At 45.0% G+C, this 22,095-nt stretch overlaps 1 protein-coding gene across 2 annotated transcripts in view; it reads right to left on the reverse strand.

Moving 5' to 3' along the window:
• Window positions 1–22,095, reverse strand: part of LOC135542116 (cadherin-4-like) — a 250,989-nt gene that overhangs the window by 51,331 nt on the left and 177,563 nt on the right. For both annotated transcript variants that reach the window (XM_064968776.1, XM_064968778.1), the window contains 2 exons: window positions 16,298–16,480; window positions 1,443–1,598 (listed from right to left, as the gene is read on the reverse strand). In XM_064968776.1, coding sequence (XP_064824848.1) covers window positions 1,443–1,598; window positions 16,298–16,480 — 339 coding nt within the window. The remainder of the gene's footprint in view (window positions 1–1,442; window positions 1,599–16,297; window positions 16,481–22,095) is intronic.

Here is a 22,095-nt window from a genome sequence, read left to right on the forward strand (position 1 = left end):
CTAGTAAAATAAATAAATAAGCCCATATGGACTGGGAACCAACAAAAATGTAAATCAAATCATGTAATATAATCGTGTTTACAGTAGGGCTATCAGAACGTGAAGTGTTTTTTGATGTGGCAGTGGACATTGTTATGAGATGTTGTGAGCATGTCTGAAGTGTGCAGGAAGAGTTCACGGGGTACATGTTCCAGTCTGATGGGGGTAAACAGGCAACTGTAGACAATGTGTGTGATCCCCAAACAGAACACCCAGAACACCGCCTGTTCATTAGCAGTGGAAGACGAACACACTCCTTTTCCAAGCCGTCTCTCTCTCTGCTGAAAAACCTCAATCTAGCCTAATTGACAGCTTGAGTGGCTGCAGAAATCTGTGCTCTGTCAAGGCAATCTTTCTTTCATTTCGCACAGAAAGGAAAGTCGGGCCCAAAACACGACCGTGTTGGTAAAGGGCAGTACTCGGAATCTGAGACAGCAGTACACCAGTCTTTTGCTGAGAATACACACTACACGACTTCTAAAACAGCTCACATTCCGCGGTTTCCTTGTCCCAAATCTTTCATTTCGACCATCATCAACCCCAGGAAGTGGGTGCTCACATTACACGATGATGCCCTAGTTGATCCCGCACTGCATTTCCTGGTTGCTGTAGGAAAGAAATGCCGGCACACAAACTGTGAGCTGCTTCATTAGTGTTTACATTATTATGTGTCGAAACATCAAAAAAGAGACAGAGGCGCAGAATATGGACTTAATATGAAATAATAATGATAACATGAAATTACCTTTTTGGTTTCTGTCATGGTAGGTGTCCTGGTAGGATGCGGATGTAATATTGGTGGTGTTTGTTTTGCATGGCCCGGTGCCCCAGGTGTTGTGGCGATTTCAATTAAGGACCAATGGAATGGTCTAAAATATTCAAAGAGGAACTCGCCAATTGAAAAGGCAGCTGCGTTTTCTCCACAGCACCACCAATATGTCTTCCATCACCTCGGTCCACGCGGTGCGTGTTGTTGTCGCTTTCCTCTTCGCCATCATTGTTTTGGTCTAACGTGCTGAACCCTCATTGGCTATTGGCAGCAGTCCTTGCCCAATCGCGTGGTAGCACTGCTCATAATACAAGATGCATGACCAAAATATCAAAATATTGGACATGTCAGATATCCGACAGGAGTCTGGAGAACGGAACAGCCATCATTGGTGCGTCCTTGACCCGCTCAAACTACACGAGTCCCGACGTACTGATCCTAGCCCAAGTTCATAGAACATTTGTTGGAACATTTGTTTTGCAGTGGCAAAAACGTGATGAATTCGTGGCAAAATTGTGTCATGTTTGCCTGCCATTACTGTGTCACTGTGAATTACGACTGCCACCCTGCACAGACAGACGGACGGACAGACAGACAGATGTGTGGAGGGACAGTAACAAGCAATGTAACTCACATGGTAGGAGGCCCTCTCCTCTCTGTCCAGGGGTCTGGTGACAAACATCTTGCCGTGCACAGGGTCAATGTTGTACACGTCAATGGGAGGCTGGTCCGCCCCTGCTCCAGTGATGCTGTAGCGGATCCCTTTCTCCAGGTCCTGGTCTGAGCGGATCTGGCAGAGGGAGATATAAACACTATGTATTACACGTTGTATGAGACAAGCACGGCTCAGAAAGGGTACAGGGTGATATTTGTGGTCCTTTGTAGCTCAGTTGGTAGAGCCTTTTACTTGTAATGCCAGGGTAGTGGGATCGATTCCCGGGACAACCCATACGTAGAATGTTTGCACACGACTGTAAGTCACATTGTATAAAAGCATCTGCAGCACGACATAGAATATCACCCTGTGTTGTTTTGACTTATCCGACAGTTTAGATTGAATGAGAGCCTCAAGGTTCCAAGGTTGGTCATGAAGATTCAAGTGAGTCACAATCTAAAACTGTCAAGAGCACTTGACAGGGAATATGATGAAATGTATGATACTAAAGAAGATGTACGGTGAGGCATGCATCTGCTCTGATCAGCCTACCACTTCGTTACAAAGAAGCCCTTTGAGGACTGAACTCAAAGGAAGAGTTGGTAAATGTACAAGTTAGAGCTAAAGTGCAAAAGAGAAATCTGTCAGCTTGTGATAATTGGTTCTGAGAGGTGTAGCGCAGGTGAGATGGCATATTGAAGATTAGATTTCATCTACTTTTAAGTGGTGGAAAGTTTAGACAATTTTCTCTCAATTTGCATATGTTTTTTTTTAGGGCAAACTGTTTGTGTTTTTACGTTTAGAGACATTTTTTTTGTCTCAGAGGGGATTGAACCATCTCCACGGTAACAAGTCGGGAGGAGTAATCACATATTCAAATTGTAAAAATAAATCCTCTCTCTCTCTCCTATGCAATTTTCCTGGTCTGCGGGGCTGGAAATCATGCGTGAAAATGAAATTACTTCATCCGACGACCGGCAACTGGCTTTTGCATAAAACATTTCTCTGTTTGAACATGATACCCTTCTCTTAATTTCCTACACATCCATCTTAAATTCACTCACTACCTGCCACAGCAATCTCTTTTCCATGAGCTTCGATTGTCGTCTTTCCCATTTGCAATCAATTCCAATAGGAGACATAATAGCTAATATACAGGTAACTGCCAAAATACAGGAAACACCAACATAAAGTGTATTAATAGGGCGTTGGGCACCACGAGCCAGAACATCTTCAATGCTCCTTGGCATAGATTCTGCAAGTGTCTGGAACTCTATTGGAGGGATGTGACACCATTCTTCCAATAGAAAATGTGGTGTTTAATTGATGGTGGTGGAAAACGCTGTTCCACAGTCTCCTATAAGTGTTCAATTTAGTTGCGATCTGGTGACTGAGACGGCCATTGGCATAGGGTTTACATTGTTTTCATGCTCATCCGGCATTTTTATACATGATGGGATGTTAATTGCTTAGTAACTCAGGAACCACACCTGTGTGGAAGCATCTGCTTTCAGTATACCCTGCATCCCACATTTACTCAAGTGGTTCCATTATTTTGTCGGCTACCTGTACATGTGTTGTGTGTAACACTTCATCTTCCTGAGATCGTGTGTGGGCAGTAGGGCATTTTATCGCAGCCGTTATCTATCAAAGCACTCAGGCTACTCTGATCAGTGTGACTGACTGACTGGAAGCGCTGTTCTGTGATGATTACTCTCCCCATCTAATCAGACTTATTCCTCTCCACCCACAGACCCACATCTCTTGTCACACTGACATGGATGTGGCTACGCAACACTGGAATTTCAATCTCAAATGCGTTTCAGAGAGAGGATATGTAGAATAACAGATTGTTCACACATACTGCTTCCTGGTAATAATATCAACTCTATTAAGAGTTGAGCAATGTGCAGAGGCTGTATATTCTTCCCTATCCCCCCAAAAAAGCCAAATATATTAGTAAAACACGCATTCTAGTTATGGAAAGGTACAGAATTCTTTAACAGAGCGGGAATGTCAACATACAACAGTATTTTCCCCCTGTGTACAAATGAGGCATCTCTGTAGGCATCCATGTCTGTGTGTACTGAAATGTTTGACAGGTAAAGGATTCACTCCGCGGGCTCTAACTGGTGCATCAAAATGACTATTTCAGTTGAATCATTCAGGAGGCCGCCATGTGAAAAATACACATCTGAAATTTCCACATGCCTTGGATCCGCATCCACAGATTCCACACCCAGGCATGCGGTCTCTTCACAGAACATCAAAGCCACGCCGTGTTGATGACATGTTCAGTTTCATAGACCCAAGAGGAAGGAAGCTTTCACATGGCACTTCGCCTCTGCTTCTAGCTGCTTAGAATTCCACTTTAAGGCCACCTGAGACCAGATGTCACATTCTTTCGAGTGTCTCTTAACGAACACTCGTTGTATCGATAAATTGGATAAATGAAGAGGTGCGGAATCTCAGAGCCCTGGGACTTCCCTGAGTGACGACTGCTCAATTGAGTTGTTTGAATGGAGCGCTAATGATGAAAGGCAGCTTTTCTATCCTTCCGTCTCTCTCTCTCCTAGACGGGATAGACTAGAAGATGTAAAGGACGGGTTGGTTCTGTGTCTGACAGAACAAATATCTGATAAGTGACACATTTGTAGTTCTTTAAGAGTGACTGCCTTAATTACTGTCAACCGTGGACAGATGAAGAATCAGATGAGAAATTAGCATTCTGTTTAACTCTCCAGGGAGAAAGAGAGGCAGCAAAACACAGACAGAATCTAAAGGAATACATTTCCATTGATTTAGCGCTGCTGTGCCTCTAATTAGTTCACTAGTGGGAACTTTCAGTCGGCCCATTTAATTGATTCAAGTGTTTATGATTGCGCCTGTCCATTTGATGTCTACACTGATAGGGAGTAATTTGATGTTTAGTTGATGTTGGTCATCTTATTTCTTTCTCGTTCAACATTGGATTTTCCCATCCTCAAATTATTCACAAGAACCCAGAAATAAATAAATCAACAAAGAAAGACCTTGTGGACAGATATATTCAGCAAGGTGTGCTACAGGCTAATGTCATACATAAAATGTGAATCTGAGGTTTACACACTGACAGTTAGTTATTTTTTTTTTTAATGGTTGAAGGCCAGGCCACACAAATTCCTTCATTCTATTTTACTAGGCAAGTCAGTTAAGAACAAATTCTTATTTTCAATGATGGCCTAGGAACAGTGGGTTAACTGCCTGTTCAGGGGCAGAACGACAGATTTGTACCTTGTCAGCTCGGGGATTCGAACTTGCAACCTTTCGGTTACTCGTCCAACGCTCTAACCACGCTCTACCCTGACGTCTCTCTCCTTATTTTTGTAGGCCGTCATTGTAAATAAGAATTTTGTTCTTAACTGACTTGCCTAGTTAATAAATAAAGGTTGGGGGGGGGGGGCAGAACCGAGTTTGGGATACCCTGGTGTAAAGTGTAAATAGAAGGGAGAATGTTGTAACCCTTACAAGCTAACATTGTCATTAAAAGGGGCACTGCTTTGTACCACGCTCTACCGTGGAGAAAGATAAAGTAGCACTAGTCAGAGGTGGCACCTCAACAGTACACGTAGAGAGAGTCAGAGGGATAAGAAACAGTGGTGCTTATTAGCTGCACAGTTACCGTCAGCCCTGAGACGTTGTGACCGTGCGTTGGATAGTAAGAGGGGGTGATGACAGACAGATCAGGCAATGCCAGCCAATCAGGAGAAGACTAAGCCTTCTGGGAACCTCTCTGTCACACTGCAGCCGTCACAACTGTCACCCCTAATTAAGAGCTCTCTGCAAATATCTGCATGGCTTTAATGGGAATTATATGCGACACCAACATTTATTCTCACTGTCTGACTGGCAAGTTAACGCTCTCCTTCCCTTTTCCCCCTTATTCTCTCAACTTCCCTCTGTCTCTCTGCAAGACTCTATCTCTCTCTTAGATGCACAATGCACACACAAACCAATGTCTAAAATACTTGCGACATAGATAGTTGGGTCAGCAGTCAGAATAGTGAGAATACGATTGCTGTTCACAGGCTTTCCTTTAGGGGGCACTACAGGCGATCATACAGGGCAGTGACCAGGATGGATACTTCCTCATAGGGGCGTCTAATGTCTTTGATAACAAGTCGCTACATGATTGAAGTGATATTCAAAGACAGTATAGAGTACGAGAAAAATGAAATCCCAGAGAAGCACAGGAATCCCTGAATCATCTCTGGTTTGTGCGAGAAGCCATTTCATTTTGATGACGCATCCTTCTTTTCATTCAACCTCTTTGTTCCTTTTGTTCAACATCAGGGAAATGGCAAAAGTACATGCTTTGTTTGACTCCACCTAAATGTAAGTGTTGTCTTGCTGTGATCTTTCCTGCTGTATGCTTGTCTGTCTTCAAAGGGCTGACAGAAAAGATATCTCTGGTTTTGATGATAGAGAAATTCAGATTCTAGCATAGGGCATTTATTACGAACTAAGTGACAGAGAGGGGTGGAGGCAGTGGGAGGTAGAGAGGTAGAGAGAGAGAGAGAGAGAGAGAGGTAGAGAGGTAGAGAGAGAGAGAGAGAGAGACTGAACAGACTGAAATAAAATACCAACTAGGCGGAATTTCAAAGCTCAAGTTTTGCCAGCCTTCAAAGTTTTCCGTCCTCACACAAAGTAAAATAACAACCTTATATGAAAGAATGCGAGCATATAAAAACATGCCAGTTTAGTGCCACTGGAAAACAAAATGAATTCTTGAGATATTGTTTTAAATAGTCATAGTGGAGGTATGGCTGGAGAAGGAGCTGCACTGAGCTCAGGTTTAATATCTCTCAAGTGAGAGCCACTGACAGCCACATTCGCACACAGTTATCCCTGATCCCATAAAGAACAGCTGTGTCTGCGGCTCTGCACACAGGGTACTCCATTATGGATCGGAAGCTGAATGGGAAATGAACAAAGCACAGTACCAGGGCACTGAAATATGGATTTTTAGTTGCTGCTCTCCCTCCTTCGCTACCCCCTCTCCTCTCTCTCCCCTCTGTTCCCTCTCTGCCCCCGCTCTCTCTCCCTCTCTTTACCTCCATCCTTCCCTGAACAGGTACCACAGAGAGGAGCTCCATCAATATAAATGAGCAGTAGTAGCCACCTGATGAGGAGGTATTCCTGGTCTGCTATTGACATTCACACTCAGGCATTCTACTCCATTCTACTCCACACACAATGTCCTATTGAGCTAAATCCTCTCATCCCACAGAGCAACTTGGCCTAATCCTCTAACTGCAATAATTGGCCAAATATCCATTACTTTATCTCGGTGAAAAGGTATGTGAAGAACACGTGAAAGATATGTGGGGACATGATGCATAGGTCATACTTCTTTGTGTGTTCAACTTGTCTCCCTAAGAGATGCTTAGATCGAGGGTAAGAGAAGAGAAGAAACACCCCCAAAATACAGCAACAGAAATGTATCGTCACAAACACCAGATAGGTGCAGTGAAATATGTTGTTTTACAGGGTCAGCCATAGTAGTACGGCGTCCCTGGAACAAATTGGGGTTTAGTGCCTTGCTCAATGGCACATCAACAGGTTTTTCTACTTCTAATCAAACCAGTGACATTTCGGTTACTGGCCCAACACACTAACCACTAGGGAGATAGTGTTAGGTAAGAAAACAAAGAGGTGAAGTAACAGGAGAGAAAACAACTTCAGAGACACATCTCCAACCTCATAGCCATATCACATAAATAGGCTACATTTACGCTTTACAGCGCCAGCAGCACTTTCCCAATACAAACACCATCACATTAAAGACATGCTTTCAGAGAGACTTCATGTCTTCACCGAGAGGCTCTGAGCTTGAGAGTTACCTTGTTGCAAACAAATTTCTTGACATATACATTTTTTTCCCACACCTGGTCTTCCTCTGAAATATTCTACAAATTGGTGGTTTGGCCATTGTATCGCAGACACAAACACACACGGACACACATGCACGCAAGCGCATGCACACAAACATACCATTACCCTGACGGAGGTGCAGAACGTGGGGTAGAGGGGATCATTAGAAAGAGTACAAATATGAATGGAAATTAAAAACAGACTAACAACCCCAATTATTACATTAGCCGGCCAATTTAGATCAAAGATCAGAGAAGCCAGCAAGAACTTTGTTGAAATAGACCAGTGGCCTCTCTGCATTAACAATCATCCCCATCCAGGAAGAATAGAGTAGAAACAGACACACATTCTGCCTGCAGGTCAGACTGCAGTATAAAGCCAGCCACATTCCCTTGCTCTCCAGGCTGAATGGATGAGGCAGAGGGCAACACTGCTTTTTTCTCTCCACAACATAAAGACAGAGGGCCCTGGAGACAGATGACTCGTTAAATGGCTGCTTTCTTCCCGGTCCCTGAGGTTTCTTAACACAAGGACAATAGGCAGATCCCAGGAGACGGTCGTACAGGGAAACACACTATGTATAATTAGAGTAAAGATGTGGCTGCTGCTGTTTGGTGGGGGAGGAGGAGGAAGAAGGGGAAGAGGAGTGTGTGTGTGTGTGGGGGGGGGGGGGGGTGCTGCTGCTGCAGTTTTCCTCCCCCGCTGCTTGCTAACCTCCCTCCCTTCTATTGCCCAATCTACTTCCACGACTCAATTTGCTTCTTCTAGCCTATTCCTGGGAGACCTGCAGAATGCACCAACACTTCTACTCCGGCCAATCACCAACACCCTGAGGCTACATTGGCGCCCTATTGGCAAGCTGTGGGCAGCCAAAGCCTGGCGAATCAGGTGGAGCCAGGAGCTGAATGGATTTTTTGGTTTGGCTGTGGGAGGTGCAAGGCCTGCCAATGAGGGCTCAGGAGTGGCATTGTGTGTCTCCGAGGGAGGCTGCCAGAGGGGTCAAGGCTGAGGACTGCAGGCTGACAGTTATTTAGTGAGGGGCAGAGCTCTCTGTCAGTCAGTGGAGGCAATGCCTTTGTACAGCTAGGTCCGCAGTAATGGGACTGTCACCCTCTAATTGTCCAACTGGGATGCTGCAAATACAGGCACAAGCACTTAGGACACACACGTGCGAGCCCAAGCGGACAAACACACACACACACACATACACACATGCACATCCTATACAAGTTTCCTAATGCGTTTTAATGTTAAGTTTTGAATAAAAACTAGCGGTAACATAGATACATTATGCTAGACTAAAATAACAGTGGAATATGAATGTATTAATAAACCAATAAAGTGTTCCTATCGGGTTCTAAATAAACAGCATTACCACAGAGATGATTCTCTCCCACACAGACACCAACTCCATACACCAGGTGCATTGAGTCGAGAGACAACCGGGTGTAATTTAGTGCCAAAACGGGTTCCTGGAAGTGGTGCACAGTTGTGTACAACGTCATCCATTTCTCATGATATGTTACGTCCTGCAAAGACGTACATTTTTGTTTTCTGTTAATTCGTATGATTTGTCTCAGTCTGTGTAGCCCAGGTATCTGTTGCTGTCTGGATCGAAAGAGTACAACATGTTGTCGCCGTAGCATTTGATTGATTGGTGCCAGCAAGCATTTGGCCAGTTTGGATTTGGCTTCAGACCACTCAAATCACTTCCTTTGCAAAACATCATTTTCAGAAAAACTTCTCAGTTTCTGGTCTGCTTGTGTTGATGTCCTGCAGTAGCTAGCTTGTGTAGATGTCCTGCAGTAGCTAGCTTGTGTTGATGTCCTGCAGTAGCTAGCTTGTGTTGATGTCCTGCAGTAGCTAGCTTGTGTTGATGTCCTGCAGTAGCTAGCTTGTGTTGATGTCCTGCAGTAGCTAGCTTGCTAAATCGTCCCTTTCCTAAGCCATGGATGGAGATGGGGATTTGGACTTGTGGATTTTGATGGCGATTCTGATCTAACCATAAATGAATATGTTGTGCCACTGGCCTGAGACGATTGAAGTTCAATATGTAGCCTAGTAGGTTCACATTAACTAGCTAGCTAACGTAGCTGGTTCAATGTTGCCCATGGGAAGAAGTTAGGCTACCTAGCTAAAATGCTTGCTAGCCTATGACAACAAAAACTACAAGTGTACTGTATGACAGAGCCATAGACCCGTTTTGCCAACATGAAAGAGAGGAGGATGGCAATGACGTTTGACTAGTCTACAAGCAGGATGAAGGTATTCAGCGCATGTGACAAAAGACATTTGATTTGCAATATGGCTTTTTTACTGTCTTTCCGGGGCTTCCTCAGTGATTTTACCCAAACATCGACACTGAACTTGATAACTCCATAACACCTACCCTGAGGTGGGGTCTCATATTATGCATCATTGGTTGTCTTCAGTAAAGGAACAACATGAGCCTAGTCTGATTGGTGTCTGCCTCATTGTTCTTGACGTGGTGAAAAGAATGCAATACATTTCCAAAGGACACAGTCCAGATTACAGCTCCAACCCACTTCAGAGTGGGCGTTCGCCTTCACATACCAGGACTTCAATCAAAGGCCCTCTCATTCCATTCTTCTGCTTTGCCCAAGGACTGTGTTTTTACAACCTTACCTCCTATTTTCATCCCTTCTTTTATCACGATTTTGTTCTATGGTGTGTCTGTCTGACTGGCAGTCAGTGGTGAGGTTTGGTGGGGAGGACAGAGCGAAGCAGAGAAGATCATCTTACCCCGTTTGGACTGGTTTCCATCAGATGTGGCTCATTGGGTCCAGTCTTAGGTGCTGGAGGAGACAGTTGAGATGCGACTGCCACAAATGGCCTGAAACTAATGCTGCTCTCTCTCACCTCACAGATTTACTATGCTCTTCAAATGGCTTATATCTCCGTCTCTCCTCCTATCTCAACTGTCCCCTTTTCTCCCTTTTATTTCTCTGCTCCCTCTATCTGCTATCTGTTTAGGCCTAGCTGTTTTTCAATCTCTATTTCTATTCCTCTTCCCTCTGTCATGAGCAAAAATGTATTTGACAGTGAAGGCATCGGAAGCATATTGCATTCTACCACAATGTTAAACCATTGCCACCAAAGCAACACTTCTTGAGATTGACCATGAGTGAATTGCACATAAAACCTCTCTGCAGAGGAATGCTGGGGCTGTTAGTTTCACTCTGATAATTTCCCCCCTGTTTATAAGGGGAAGGGGGTTACTCAATGTGTCATGCAGTAATCTCCCTTCTAAACGTGTTTAATAAGTCATGTTTCCAACAATTGTTTACAGACAAATGATTTCACTTATAATTCACTGAATCACAATTCCAGGGGGTCAGAAGTTTACATACACTAAGTTGACTGTGCCTTTATACAGCTCGGAAAATTTCAGAAAATTATGTCATGGCTTTAGAAGCTTCTGATAGGCTAATTGACATAATTTGAGTCAATTGGAGGTGTACCTTTTGATGTATTTCAAGATCTACCTTCAAACTAGACCTATCGGCTGCCTTCGATACTGTGAACCATCAGATCCTCCTATCCACCCTCTCCGAGTTGGGCATCTCCGGCGCGGCTCACGCTTGGATTGCGTCCTACCTGACAGGTCGCTCCTACCAGGTGGCGTGGCGAGAATCTGTCTCCTCGCCACGCGCTCTCACCACTGGTGTCCCCCAGGGCTCTGTTCTAGGCCCTCTCCTATTCTCGCTATACACCAAGTCACTTGGCTCTGTCATAACCTCACATGGTCTCTCCTATCATTGCTATGCAGATGACACACAATTAATCTTCTCCTTTCCCCCTTCTGATGACCAGGTGGCGAATCGTATCTCTGCATGTCTGGCAGACATATCAGTGTGGATGACGGATCACCACCTCAAGCTGAACCTCGGCAAGACGGAGCTGCTCTTCCTCCCGGGGAAGGAATGCCCGTTCCATGATCTCGCCATCACGGTTGACAACTCCATTGTGTCCTCCTCCCAGAGCGCTAAGAACCTTGGCGTGATCCTGGACAACACCCTGTCGTTCTCAACTAACATCAAGGCGGTGGCCCGTTCCTGTAGGTTCATGCTCTACAACATCCGCAGAGTACGACCCTGCCTCACACAGGAAGCGGCGCAGGTCCTAATCCAGGCACTTGTCATCTCCCGTCTGTTTTACTGCAACTCGCTGTTGGCTGGGCTCCCTGCCTGTGCCATTAAACCCCTACAACTCATCCAGAACGCCGCAGCCCGTCTGGTGTTCAACCTTCCCAAGTTCTCTCACGTCACCCCGCTCCTCCGCTCTCTCCACTGGCTTCCAGTTGAAGCTCGCATCCACTACAAGACCATGGTGCTTGCCTACGGAGCTGTGAGGGGAACGGCACCGCAGTACCTCCAGGCTCTGATCAGGCCCTACACCCAAACAAGGGCACTGCATTCATCCACCTCTGGCCTGCTCGCCTCCCTACCACTGAGGAAGTACAGTTCCCGCTCAGCCCAGTCAAAACTGTTCGCTGCTCTGGCCCCCAATGGTGGAACAAACTCCCTCACGACGCCAGGACAGCGGAGTCAATCACCACCTTCCGGAGACACCTGAAACCCCACCTCTTCAAGGAATACCTAGGATAGGATAAAGTAATCCTTCTCACCCCCCTTAAATGATTTAGATGCACTATTGTAAAGTGGCTGTTCCACTGATGTCAGAAGGTGAATTCACCAATTTGTAAGTCGCTCTGGATAAGAGCGTCTGCTAAATGACTTAAATGTAATGTAAATGTAAACTCAGTGTCTCTTTGCTTGACATCATGTGCAAATCACAAGAAATCAGCCAAGACCTCAGAAAAAAAACTGTAGACCTCCACAAGTCTGGTTCATCCTTGGGAGCAATTTCCAAATGCCTGAAGGTACCACGTTCATCTATACAAACAATAGTACGCAAGTATAAAAACCTTGGGACCACGCAGCCATCATACCTCTCAGGAAAGAGATGCATTCTATCTCCTAGAGATTAACATACTTTGGTGCGAAAAGTGCAAATCAATCCCAGACCAACAGCAAAGGACCTTCTGAAGATGCTGGAGGAATCCGGTACAAATGTATCTATATCCACAGTAAAACGAGTCCTATATCGACATAACCTGAAAGGCCACTCAGCAAGGAAGAAGTCACGGCTCCAAAACCACCATAAGAAAGCCAGACTACGGTTTGCAACTGCACATGTGGACAAAGATCGTAGTTTTTGGAGAAATGTCCTCTGGTCTGACTAAACAAAAATAGAACTGTTTGGCCATAATGACCATCGTTATGTCTGGAGGAAAAAATGTGGCAAAATGGCTTAAGGACAACAAAGTTAAGGTATTGGAGTGGCCATCGCAAAGCCCTGACCTTAATCCTATAGAAAATGTGTGGGCAGAACTGAAAAGGCGAGTGAGCAAGGAGGCCTATACAAACCTGACTCAGTTACACCAGGAGGAATGGGCCAAAATGTACCCAACTTATTGTGGGAAGGTTGTGGAAAGGCTACCCAAAATGTTTGACCATAATGTAAAGGCAATGCTACCAAATACTAATTAAGTGTATGTAAACTTCTGATCCACTGGGAATGTGATGAAAGAAATAAAAGCTGAAATACATCATCATCCTCTACTATTATTCTGACATTTCACATTCTTAAAAAAAAGTGGTGAACCTAACTGACCTAAGACAGGGAATTTGTACTAGGATTAAATGTCAGGAATTGTGAAAAACCGAGTTTAAATGTATTTGGCTAATGTGTATGTAAACTTCCGACTTCAACTGTATTTTTTTTTAAAAGGCACATGTAGCCTACATATCAATGCATACACACAAACTATCTAGGTCAAATGGTGGTGGTGGTGTGTGGTGGTGGTGGTGGGTGGCAGTGGTGGTGGGTTGTGGTGATGGTGGTGGGTTGTGGTGGTGATGGGTGATGGTGGTGATGGTGGTGGTGAGTGGTGAAGGTGGTGGTGGTAGGTGGTGGAGGTCATGGGTGGTGGTGGGTGGCGGAGTTAGGGGTGGTGGTGGTGTGTTGTGGGTGGCAGTGGTGGTGGTGGGTTGTGGTGATGGTGGTGGGTTGTGGTGGTGATGGGTGATGGTGGTGATGGCGGTGGTGAGTGGTGGGTGGTGAAGGTGGTGGTGGGTTGTGGTGATGAGTGATGGTGGTGGTGAGTGGTGAAGGTGGTGGTGTGTGGTGGAGGTAGGTGAGGATAATAAGGATATGGCCGGAACCAGACATCCCTGGAAAGAGCAGTAAAATCAGATGATTAAAGTGGACATCAGACTCCCTCCACTCCAAGCCAGCACTAATGGACTAATGGACTTAAAACAGAGAACAGTCCCTAATTGGAAACCAACTGGCTGATCATGAATGTTGTGTGTTTATTGTTTATTATCCAGACTCTGTTTTGGATGTAATTGGGGTTAAACAAATCACAAACAATAACTCCTGCGGCCTCATATTACATGTGTTGATGGAAACATAAATCTTCTCCATGTGTTCAACTAAATCAAACTGGCCAACCTGGTGAAGGTTTCTCAGATGAAAACAGGGAATTACTTTAAATTGTGAACCCTGGTGAATCTGGCTGTTTGGGACTGTCTCACCTCATAAAAGAGCTAGAGAGATAGTCGGAGAGTTTCTAAAACTCTGGACGTATGGGGGACTCAGTGTGCTGTCAGTGTGCTGCTGTATCCACAGAGGTTGTTCTAGGTCACCTCTAAGGGTGTTTTCACACTTGGTCACTCTTTCAGCCAATTTTTATGCAGTGTGAACACTCCAAAGGAACTCAGACCCTTCAAAAGAGCCCACAAAGCGAATCGAACTGAAGTGGTTTGAGTTCAGTTCGCTTGAATTCCTCAGTCCGGTTCCCTTTTTAGGGCAATGTGAACACAACGCTCCCCAGGCTTGAGGACTGCAACACTGTTTCTCCTCCATTCCTCACATCCCTGGCCCTCCTAATGTCCTGTCCTCACACCCCGGGGGTTCCTGTGTGTGTGTGTGTGTGTGTGTGTGTGTGTGTGTGTGTGTGTGTGTGTGTGTGTGTGTGTGTGTGTGTGTGTGTGTGTGTGTGTGTGTGTGTGTGTGTGTGTGTGTGTGTGAAGAGAGCAGAAGGGCAGGCTCCGCATAGGAGAACCCTTTTGGTTCCAGGTAGAATCATTTTTGGATTCAGGTTGAACCCTTTTGGGTTCCATATAGAACCCTCTGTGCAAAGGGTTCTACATGGAACCTAAAAGCATTCTACCTGGAACCAAAGGGGTTTGACCTGGAACCAAAAATGGTTCTTAAAAGGGAACCTTTTCGGTTCTAGATAGCAATTTTTTACTAAGTGTGTAGATATATCTAGCTGTTCTGATGTAATGGCTTGCCCTGTACTTTGTAAAAACCCAGAGTACATTGAGTGAATGTTGGAAAAATATCCTTTATCCTTTCTAAACGTAGAAATGTGAATGCAAAGAGGACACATACCACAAAATAGTGAACTGGCAAAAGAGTTGAGTCCTAATTTAAATGCAAGGGTAGTGTGAATACAAAGAGAACTGAGTTATTTTTTTACCCCAGAGTTCACTTTAAAGAGGACTGAGATCGGTTATTTTAAAGAGGACTATATGTGAAAACCCCCTAAGACGAGAGATAAAAAACTAAATCCCTTCTGCTCTCTTCACTGGCTAGCTGTCACAATGGAACGGCCCAGTCAGCCAAGCGGTGTTGCAGGGAGAAGAGGGCATTTAATACCGCACTGGGCCACAGATGTGATGCACCCCCCCCATGGTTAAGGAACATAACTATTTTACTACAGCTAAAGGCTATAACCGAAGCATGCGCTTGCACACACACACACACACACACACACACACACACACACACACACACACACACACACACACACACACACACACACACACACACACACACACACACACACACACACACACACACACACACACACACACACACACGAACCCCCGGGGTGTCAGTAAACCCAACCATCTGACGCTGAATATGAAGGAGATGAAAGGAGATGAAGGGGTGTTCATTTCTCCAGCAGGGTGGTACAATCCTACGGCTCCCCTTATCCACCCTGCTCCTGTAGTCTGTGTGGGTGAGTGAATGAGTGTTTTTTTGCTTTGGTGGAAAATCTGCCCTCTTGCCGACTCGTTGGTGAAAGGAGATTTCAGTAATCCGGGAGTGTAAGCCGCGCGATACAAATGGGCGTGAGGGAGCTCTGTGGTGGCCCAGAGAAAGGCCTGGACGATCTGAACAGAGGCAGCACACAGTTTCCAGGAGCATCCTGGAACCATGGAGCTAACAGAACTAACCACACTGGCAGAGCTGCCATATAATGCCAACAGGAATGGAGATGGTTTGTCACTTCTAAGACAGTTAACTGGTGAAGCAGTGCTGTGTGTGTGTCCATCTGTCTGTATCCTCTTGTCTGTGTGTCTGGATTTCTGTCTGTGTAGAGTTTTAAGGCGTACCAGACCAATCACGTGGTGCTGCATCACCACTCAAATCATTCTCTTTACCTGCTGAAGGTCCTTGATAGAAACTACCAGTGTGGTGTTCTGTTCAGCCCTTCATAGTGATTGTATGAGATCTATTCTACCCTTCTCCTCAGTTGCTTAGGTGAGTGACCCTTAGACAAACGTGGAATGTCTAGCTTGAAGATGTCTTTGGCTTTGGCTCAAATAAAAGTAAAAAGCCTTATCCGCGGGAGTGAAAACAGAGCAAGTTCGAGTTGTTATCAGAATTGACGATTAACTCATTTCTAGTTTACAACACAGGCATAAGTGACTACCAACTGAGAAGAGGATATATACAGTAGCTTTTAAACATTTCAAAAAGACAACTTCGACTTAACTGCACATCAGTAGTTCTTGATAAGTGTGATAACTGTCACTCACTCTGACAAGCATTTGTGGGAAGGGTCCTCTAGAGTTTTCGGGCACATTGATTGGTGGGATGACCCAGTCTCGCTTCTGTCGTCTCAGACCATTGGCAGAAGAGCTTCTTTGATGTTTCCGTGGAAACTTGATAACCCTGGGATTAGAGTCCCAGGCCCTTGCAATCATATCCTCCACTCCAATCTGAAAAGACAAGAAATCAACACATACTGTACATTGGCTGACCAACAGTATTCAACAATAACTTGAGAGCCAACTACACAATGTAAAGTCTCAATAGAAAGGAGTGGTGTCAATGAATTATTAGTTCATCTTCTAAAAGTGTAGAGTATGGAAAGTACAGGTGACTAATCAGTCATGAAAATCAACCTTGTCAGGTGACAAGGAACATAATAAAACATATTTTCACTGTTTCTTGAAGATAATACAATGAATGGAAATAAATAAAATTTCCAATTCAAATACACTCCATGCTTTTGACTCTTCACCTTAACGCACTTGGCAAATCACCGAAGAGGACCCAGCCTTAGCATGAATTTCAGGTATTTGTCCTGCAGAAAGCTTACCAATTGCCTCTGCACAGTCCACAGAGGTTGACTTCTATGTCTTTATCCAGCAAAAATCTTCTCAGTCTGAAAAATCACAGTTGGATGTCTCCAACTTGACCTTCTGAGTCTCAGAACTATGCTGCTCCGTGTGACGCATTCCGTGACATATCCCACTGAAAGAGGCCTTACTCCAAATGAAAATGGATTGATGAAATATCACTTCAATAACAGCAAGATCAGAATGTTAGGAGGACCAACAGTCGTCCTGCAGTGTGTGAGATCATTGGCGATTCACTGCTATTATAAGCAAAGACTAGCTTCCCAGATCATGAGGCCTAGTGGTTAGTGCGTTGGACTAGTAACCGAAAGGTTGCAAGTTCAAATCCCCAAGCTGACAAGGTACAAATCTGTCGTTCTGGCCCTGAACAGGCAGTTAACCCACTGTTCCTAGGCTGTCATTGCAAATAAGAATTTGTTCTTAACTGACTTGCCTGGTTAAATAAAGGTAAAAAATAATAATAAAAAAATGTACGCATGTAAATATTTTTAGATAAAAGAGGAGAATAAAATATAAACATACTGAACAAAAATGATAAAACGCAACATGCAAGAATTTAAATGATTCTACTGAGTTACAGATCATAGGAGTAAATCAGTCAATTTAAATTCATTAGGCCCTAATCTATGGATTTTGCATACACGGACGGGAGCAGTTCTGGTTGGGGCTGGGAGGGCAAAGGCCAACCACACGCACTGGGGAGCCATGCCCTGCCAATCAAAATGAGTTTTCCACCACAAAAGAGCTTTATTACAGACAGAAATACTACAGAAATACTACAGTTTCATCAGCTGTCCGGGTGGCAGTTCTCAGATGATCCCACAGGTGAAGAAGCTGGAATATGGTGGTCCATGGCTGGCGTGGTTATACCTGCTCTGCGGTTGTGAGGTTAGTTGGATGAACTAACAAATTCTCTAAAATGACGTTGGAGGCGGCTTATGGTAGAGAAAGTAACATTAAATTATCTGGCAACAGCTCTGGTGGACATTCCTGCAGTAAGCATGCCAATTGGGGCGGCAGGTAGCCTAATGGTTAGAGCGTTGGACCAGTAACAAAAAGGTTGCTGGATCAAATCCCTGACAAGGTAATAATATGTCGTTCTCCCCTTGAACAAGGCAGTTAACCCACTGTTCCCCGGTAGTCCATCATTGTAAATAAGAATTTGTTCTGACTTGCCTAGTTAAAAAAAGGTTACATTTAAAGACATCTGTGACATCTGTGGCAGTGTTGTGTGACAAAACTCCACATTTTTGAGTGGCCTTTTACTGTCCCCAGCACAAGGTGTGTAATGACCATGCTGTTTAATCAGATTCTTGATATGGCACACTTGTGAGATGGACGGATTATCTTTTTTGGAATCTTTTATTTCAGATCATGAAACATGGGACCAAGACTTTACATGTTGCGTTCATATTTTTGTTCAGTGTACATTACACTTTACCTAATCTTAATCCCTCATTTGATTTTTGGGATTTTTTATTTCATGTTTTATCTCCTCATGTTAACAGGTACATCGCACACTGGTGTAAACACATTGTAAATCTGTCCCTATGTGTTTATAAGACATACTGCATACATTGGTAGACCTCTGGGAAGTGTATATGGTATCTATCCAGTGAGGGTTGCTGTGTCCTCATGCTTGAGATGGTAGTGTTTGTGTAACCCAGTGATCCTGCTGTTTCTCCTGTTCCCCACAAACAGAGACATGCATGCTGCTGTAGACTTGAAGCCAAGCAGAAATCCTTCTGTTAAACCTACTCAGAGGAGACGCACACACCCAACTCAAACTTGAATCACCGGCGGGTAGGTCAGCTTATCCATACACATACGGTTTGTCAGACAGAGAGACAGATGCAAGCTAAACCTGAGCAAACATACTGTATATTTCCCCCCCTTTGTTTTAATTCTTCACGGTTTAGTGGATTTGACTACAGGGCTTTACAGCAGGCCTCCTGATAGCAGCAGTGATGAAGGTAGCCGGGCAGGAGAGAGAGGGGAGGGGGGGGGGGAGAGTGAGGGATAGGGGACCAGATGTGGTGCCCAGATAAGATAACTCTCGCTTCAGCTCCGCTCATCCACAACACTCACAGGTACCAGCACAGGGGCAGTGGTGCGAGATGCGAGCGTGCCATTACTTTCATGGGTGGCAGGTGGAAGTAGTGTGTGCGCGTGCATGCGTGAATTTGTGTGTTTGACATAAACAAAGAGAAAGGAAATAGGGGGAAGAGAAAAACAGAAAAAAAACAAATAAAATGTGAGATCCTATATTGATAGAAAGCAGAGAGGGTGGAGTTGATATGTAAAGATGCCGCTATGTGAGGATGAGTAAGGATGGTACCCATGATGCTCCAAGGCTTCCCTGCCTCTTGCATAGAACCTCTGTTTCTACCCCATGTGCTCCCTCCCTGATAAAGTCCTTATCAGCACCTCCGATATCTGTTGAATAACTCACACAGTACTGCTGCTCGCCATCATTATCAAAACCTTAGTCTGCTGACGAATGCAGGACATCAGGGCCGCTGATAATGGGGTCGATGCATCTGATCGCTGTTGCATTGGCAAACTCCCACATTCCTCCAAACGCGGTGCCAGGCATCCACAACAGAGCAAAGAGCCTGTCTATGGATGATACCACTGCAGTGTATCCACGTGACTCACACTCCAAACAGCATGGCAAATTATAGCCCTGCGAAGCTGGCACAATGACAAACATCACCACAATTAGAAAGAAAAAAGGGGAAACTGGAACAGGCTCTTTGTGCTGTGAGAAAGGTATGTTGGGTGTGTGTGTGTGTGTGTGTGTGTGTGTGTGTGTGTGTGTGTGTGTGTGTGTGTGTGTGTGTGTGTGTGTGTGTGTGTGTGCGCGCAAGCAGGGATCTTGGAGTGTGAAATCAGTCCCAGAACCACCAAGAGCTCCCTAGGCCCAGAGCTAGCGGGCTGGCCAGCTGGCTGCTCTCTCCTCCCAGCCAGGCTGCATGTCACTGGGGCATCAGTCAGCCCCGCAGCCCTGGAGCTGACATCTGGAGGTTGTCATTCTGAAGAGCAGGAGGCAACACTAAACAGGGCCTTTCAATTACACAATATCAAGTATGTGCTCCTTTCCCTTCCTCCATTCACTGTTGATCTTGAGCTGTTCTATCGCTCCTTCATTCTCCCAAGCTTATTCTCTCCGACGAGGCCTGATCAGAGCAGTGGTCCGTGGTGAACAAGGGCGGGGGCGCGATGGGCATGACAATCAAGAGAAGACAGGTATCCCAAATCTGACCTCTTATAGAATCAAGGGAATTAAAGAAGGCTGCTATGACTATTGATACATTACTCTTGTGGATGTAGAACTGGGCTGCAATCACAACATAGACTAGTCATCATGACCTTCACTCTCAGACCCTGTATTGCCACCTCACCGACCAGTAAGACCCTAGGTCCTAAACCCCTCCCCGCTACTGTACGGGTCTCTGCTCTCTAATCTAACACATACAGGTATTCTGGTGAAGGGGGATAAAAGTAAGACTCAGTGTACTGGTGCATAACGGACTCTCTGCCTCTAAGCTGCAGGAGAAGACAGACCAGAGCAGCATGAAATTAGCAGGGGGTATGTGCATACAGACTCAGTGGACATGTAGGGCACCATAGCCTGAGTACCTGGCAGCCAGAGTGACACTACTAATGCCTCATACTCTTAAACAGGAGGTCGACAAACTAATGTTCACAGATATAAATGTGCATCCAATATAAACAGATACGCTCTAATGCACACACCAACACATACCAAGCACTATGCACAGTTCATCTAGGAAGAGGTAAATCAAGCCAACTATTAATATAACATAATAACAGGAGTCCAATGAGTCCCTGTACACATGTCTGCTCTGAAATGTAATATATGCAATTACCTGGTAATGGAACCGTCTATCTTTTAAATCACCTAATATCTTTTGGCTGGTTAAGCACCTTTTAAAATTGTACTGTTGTCATTACATGTTGATTATATTTTGGTGTAATCTGATTGTTCTTCCCTCTCCCTTTCAACACTATTGACTCAGAGATAGTGGCTCAGATGACACAAAGTGGCTCAGATGACACAACTCCGCCACAGCATTTCACACATTTCAATGTCTGTGCCCTCACAACATTCCTCTGTTTCAGTCAATACTTGTATAACCTAAATCTGCTCCTCACTGAGTAGGACACATCTATTTTTGAAACTGGGAGCAAGCAATTCTGTATTATCGTTCCGTATACAATAATCTTTTAATCAATACTACAGAACCCTCAAACTCACCTCTGGACCTCGAAGCCAGTTTCACTCATTTAGTTTTTTCATTGTTCCCCTCTCAGCAGGGACTGATTTAGACCTAGGACACCAGGTGGGTGTAATTCATTATCAGGAAGAACAGAAAACCAGCAGGCTCCGGACAACAGCATCCCCAAATGAAATGAGAAAACAGTTGGAGTAGAATGCTGGGGTAGAATGCTGTTCCACAGTGGCTTTGTTGTTGTTGGTGAATTTGAGTTTAATTGCTTTACCTCTCCAAACGAAACAGAAGAGGGAGTGAGGGAGGGTGGACAGGACATTAGGAGGGCCAGGGATGTGAGGATAGGACATTAAGAGGGCCAGGGATGTGAGGACAGGACATTAGGAGGGCCAGGGATGTGAGGACAGGACATTAGGAGGGCCAGGGATGTGAGGACAGGACATTAGGAGGGCCAGGGATGTGAGGACAGGACATTAGGAGGGCCAGGGATGTGAGGACAGGACATTAGGAGGGCCAGGGACATGCACGGCGCTACACCGGGGCTAGGACGACTATAGCTCCGTCACAAATCTGTGTAGCCACAGTAAGGCCCCCTCAAACATTTTAGTATTTTTACATAAAGAAATATGAAAAAGTTAATTACCAGCCATTTTGTTCCCAATCAGATCACTGGCTGCGTGGATGTGTACCCTATGACGTGTGTGTGTTTGTGGTGGGAGGGGAGTCTGGTGTGTGTGCTCGCGCATGTTAGTTATGTGAGCTAACGTCTAGCTAGCTAGTTGCCCATCTCGCTCAGTTGCAATGGACCGTTTTCTGACCAAGAGAAGAGTGCAGGTAGGAATTGAAAATCCAAACCCTGTCTCCAAGGGGGCCAAAGAAGAAGAGGAAGATAAGAAAGATGAGTCGGCGAGAGAAACTCGTGAGCCACCACGTGAG

This window comes from Oncorhynchus masou, chromosome 6, assembly GCF_036934945.1.
Source record: "Oncorhynchus masou masou isolate Uvic2021 chromosome 6, UVic_Omas_1.1, whole genome shotgun sequence".
NCBI lineage: Eukaryota > Metazoa > Chordata > Actinopteri > Salmoniformes > Salmonidae > Oncorhynchus > Oncorhynchus masou.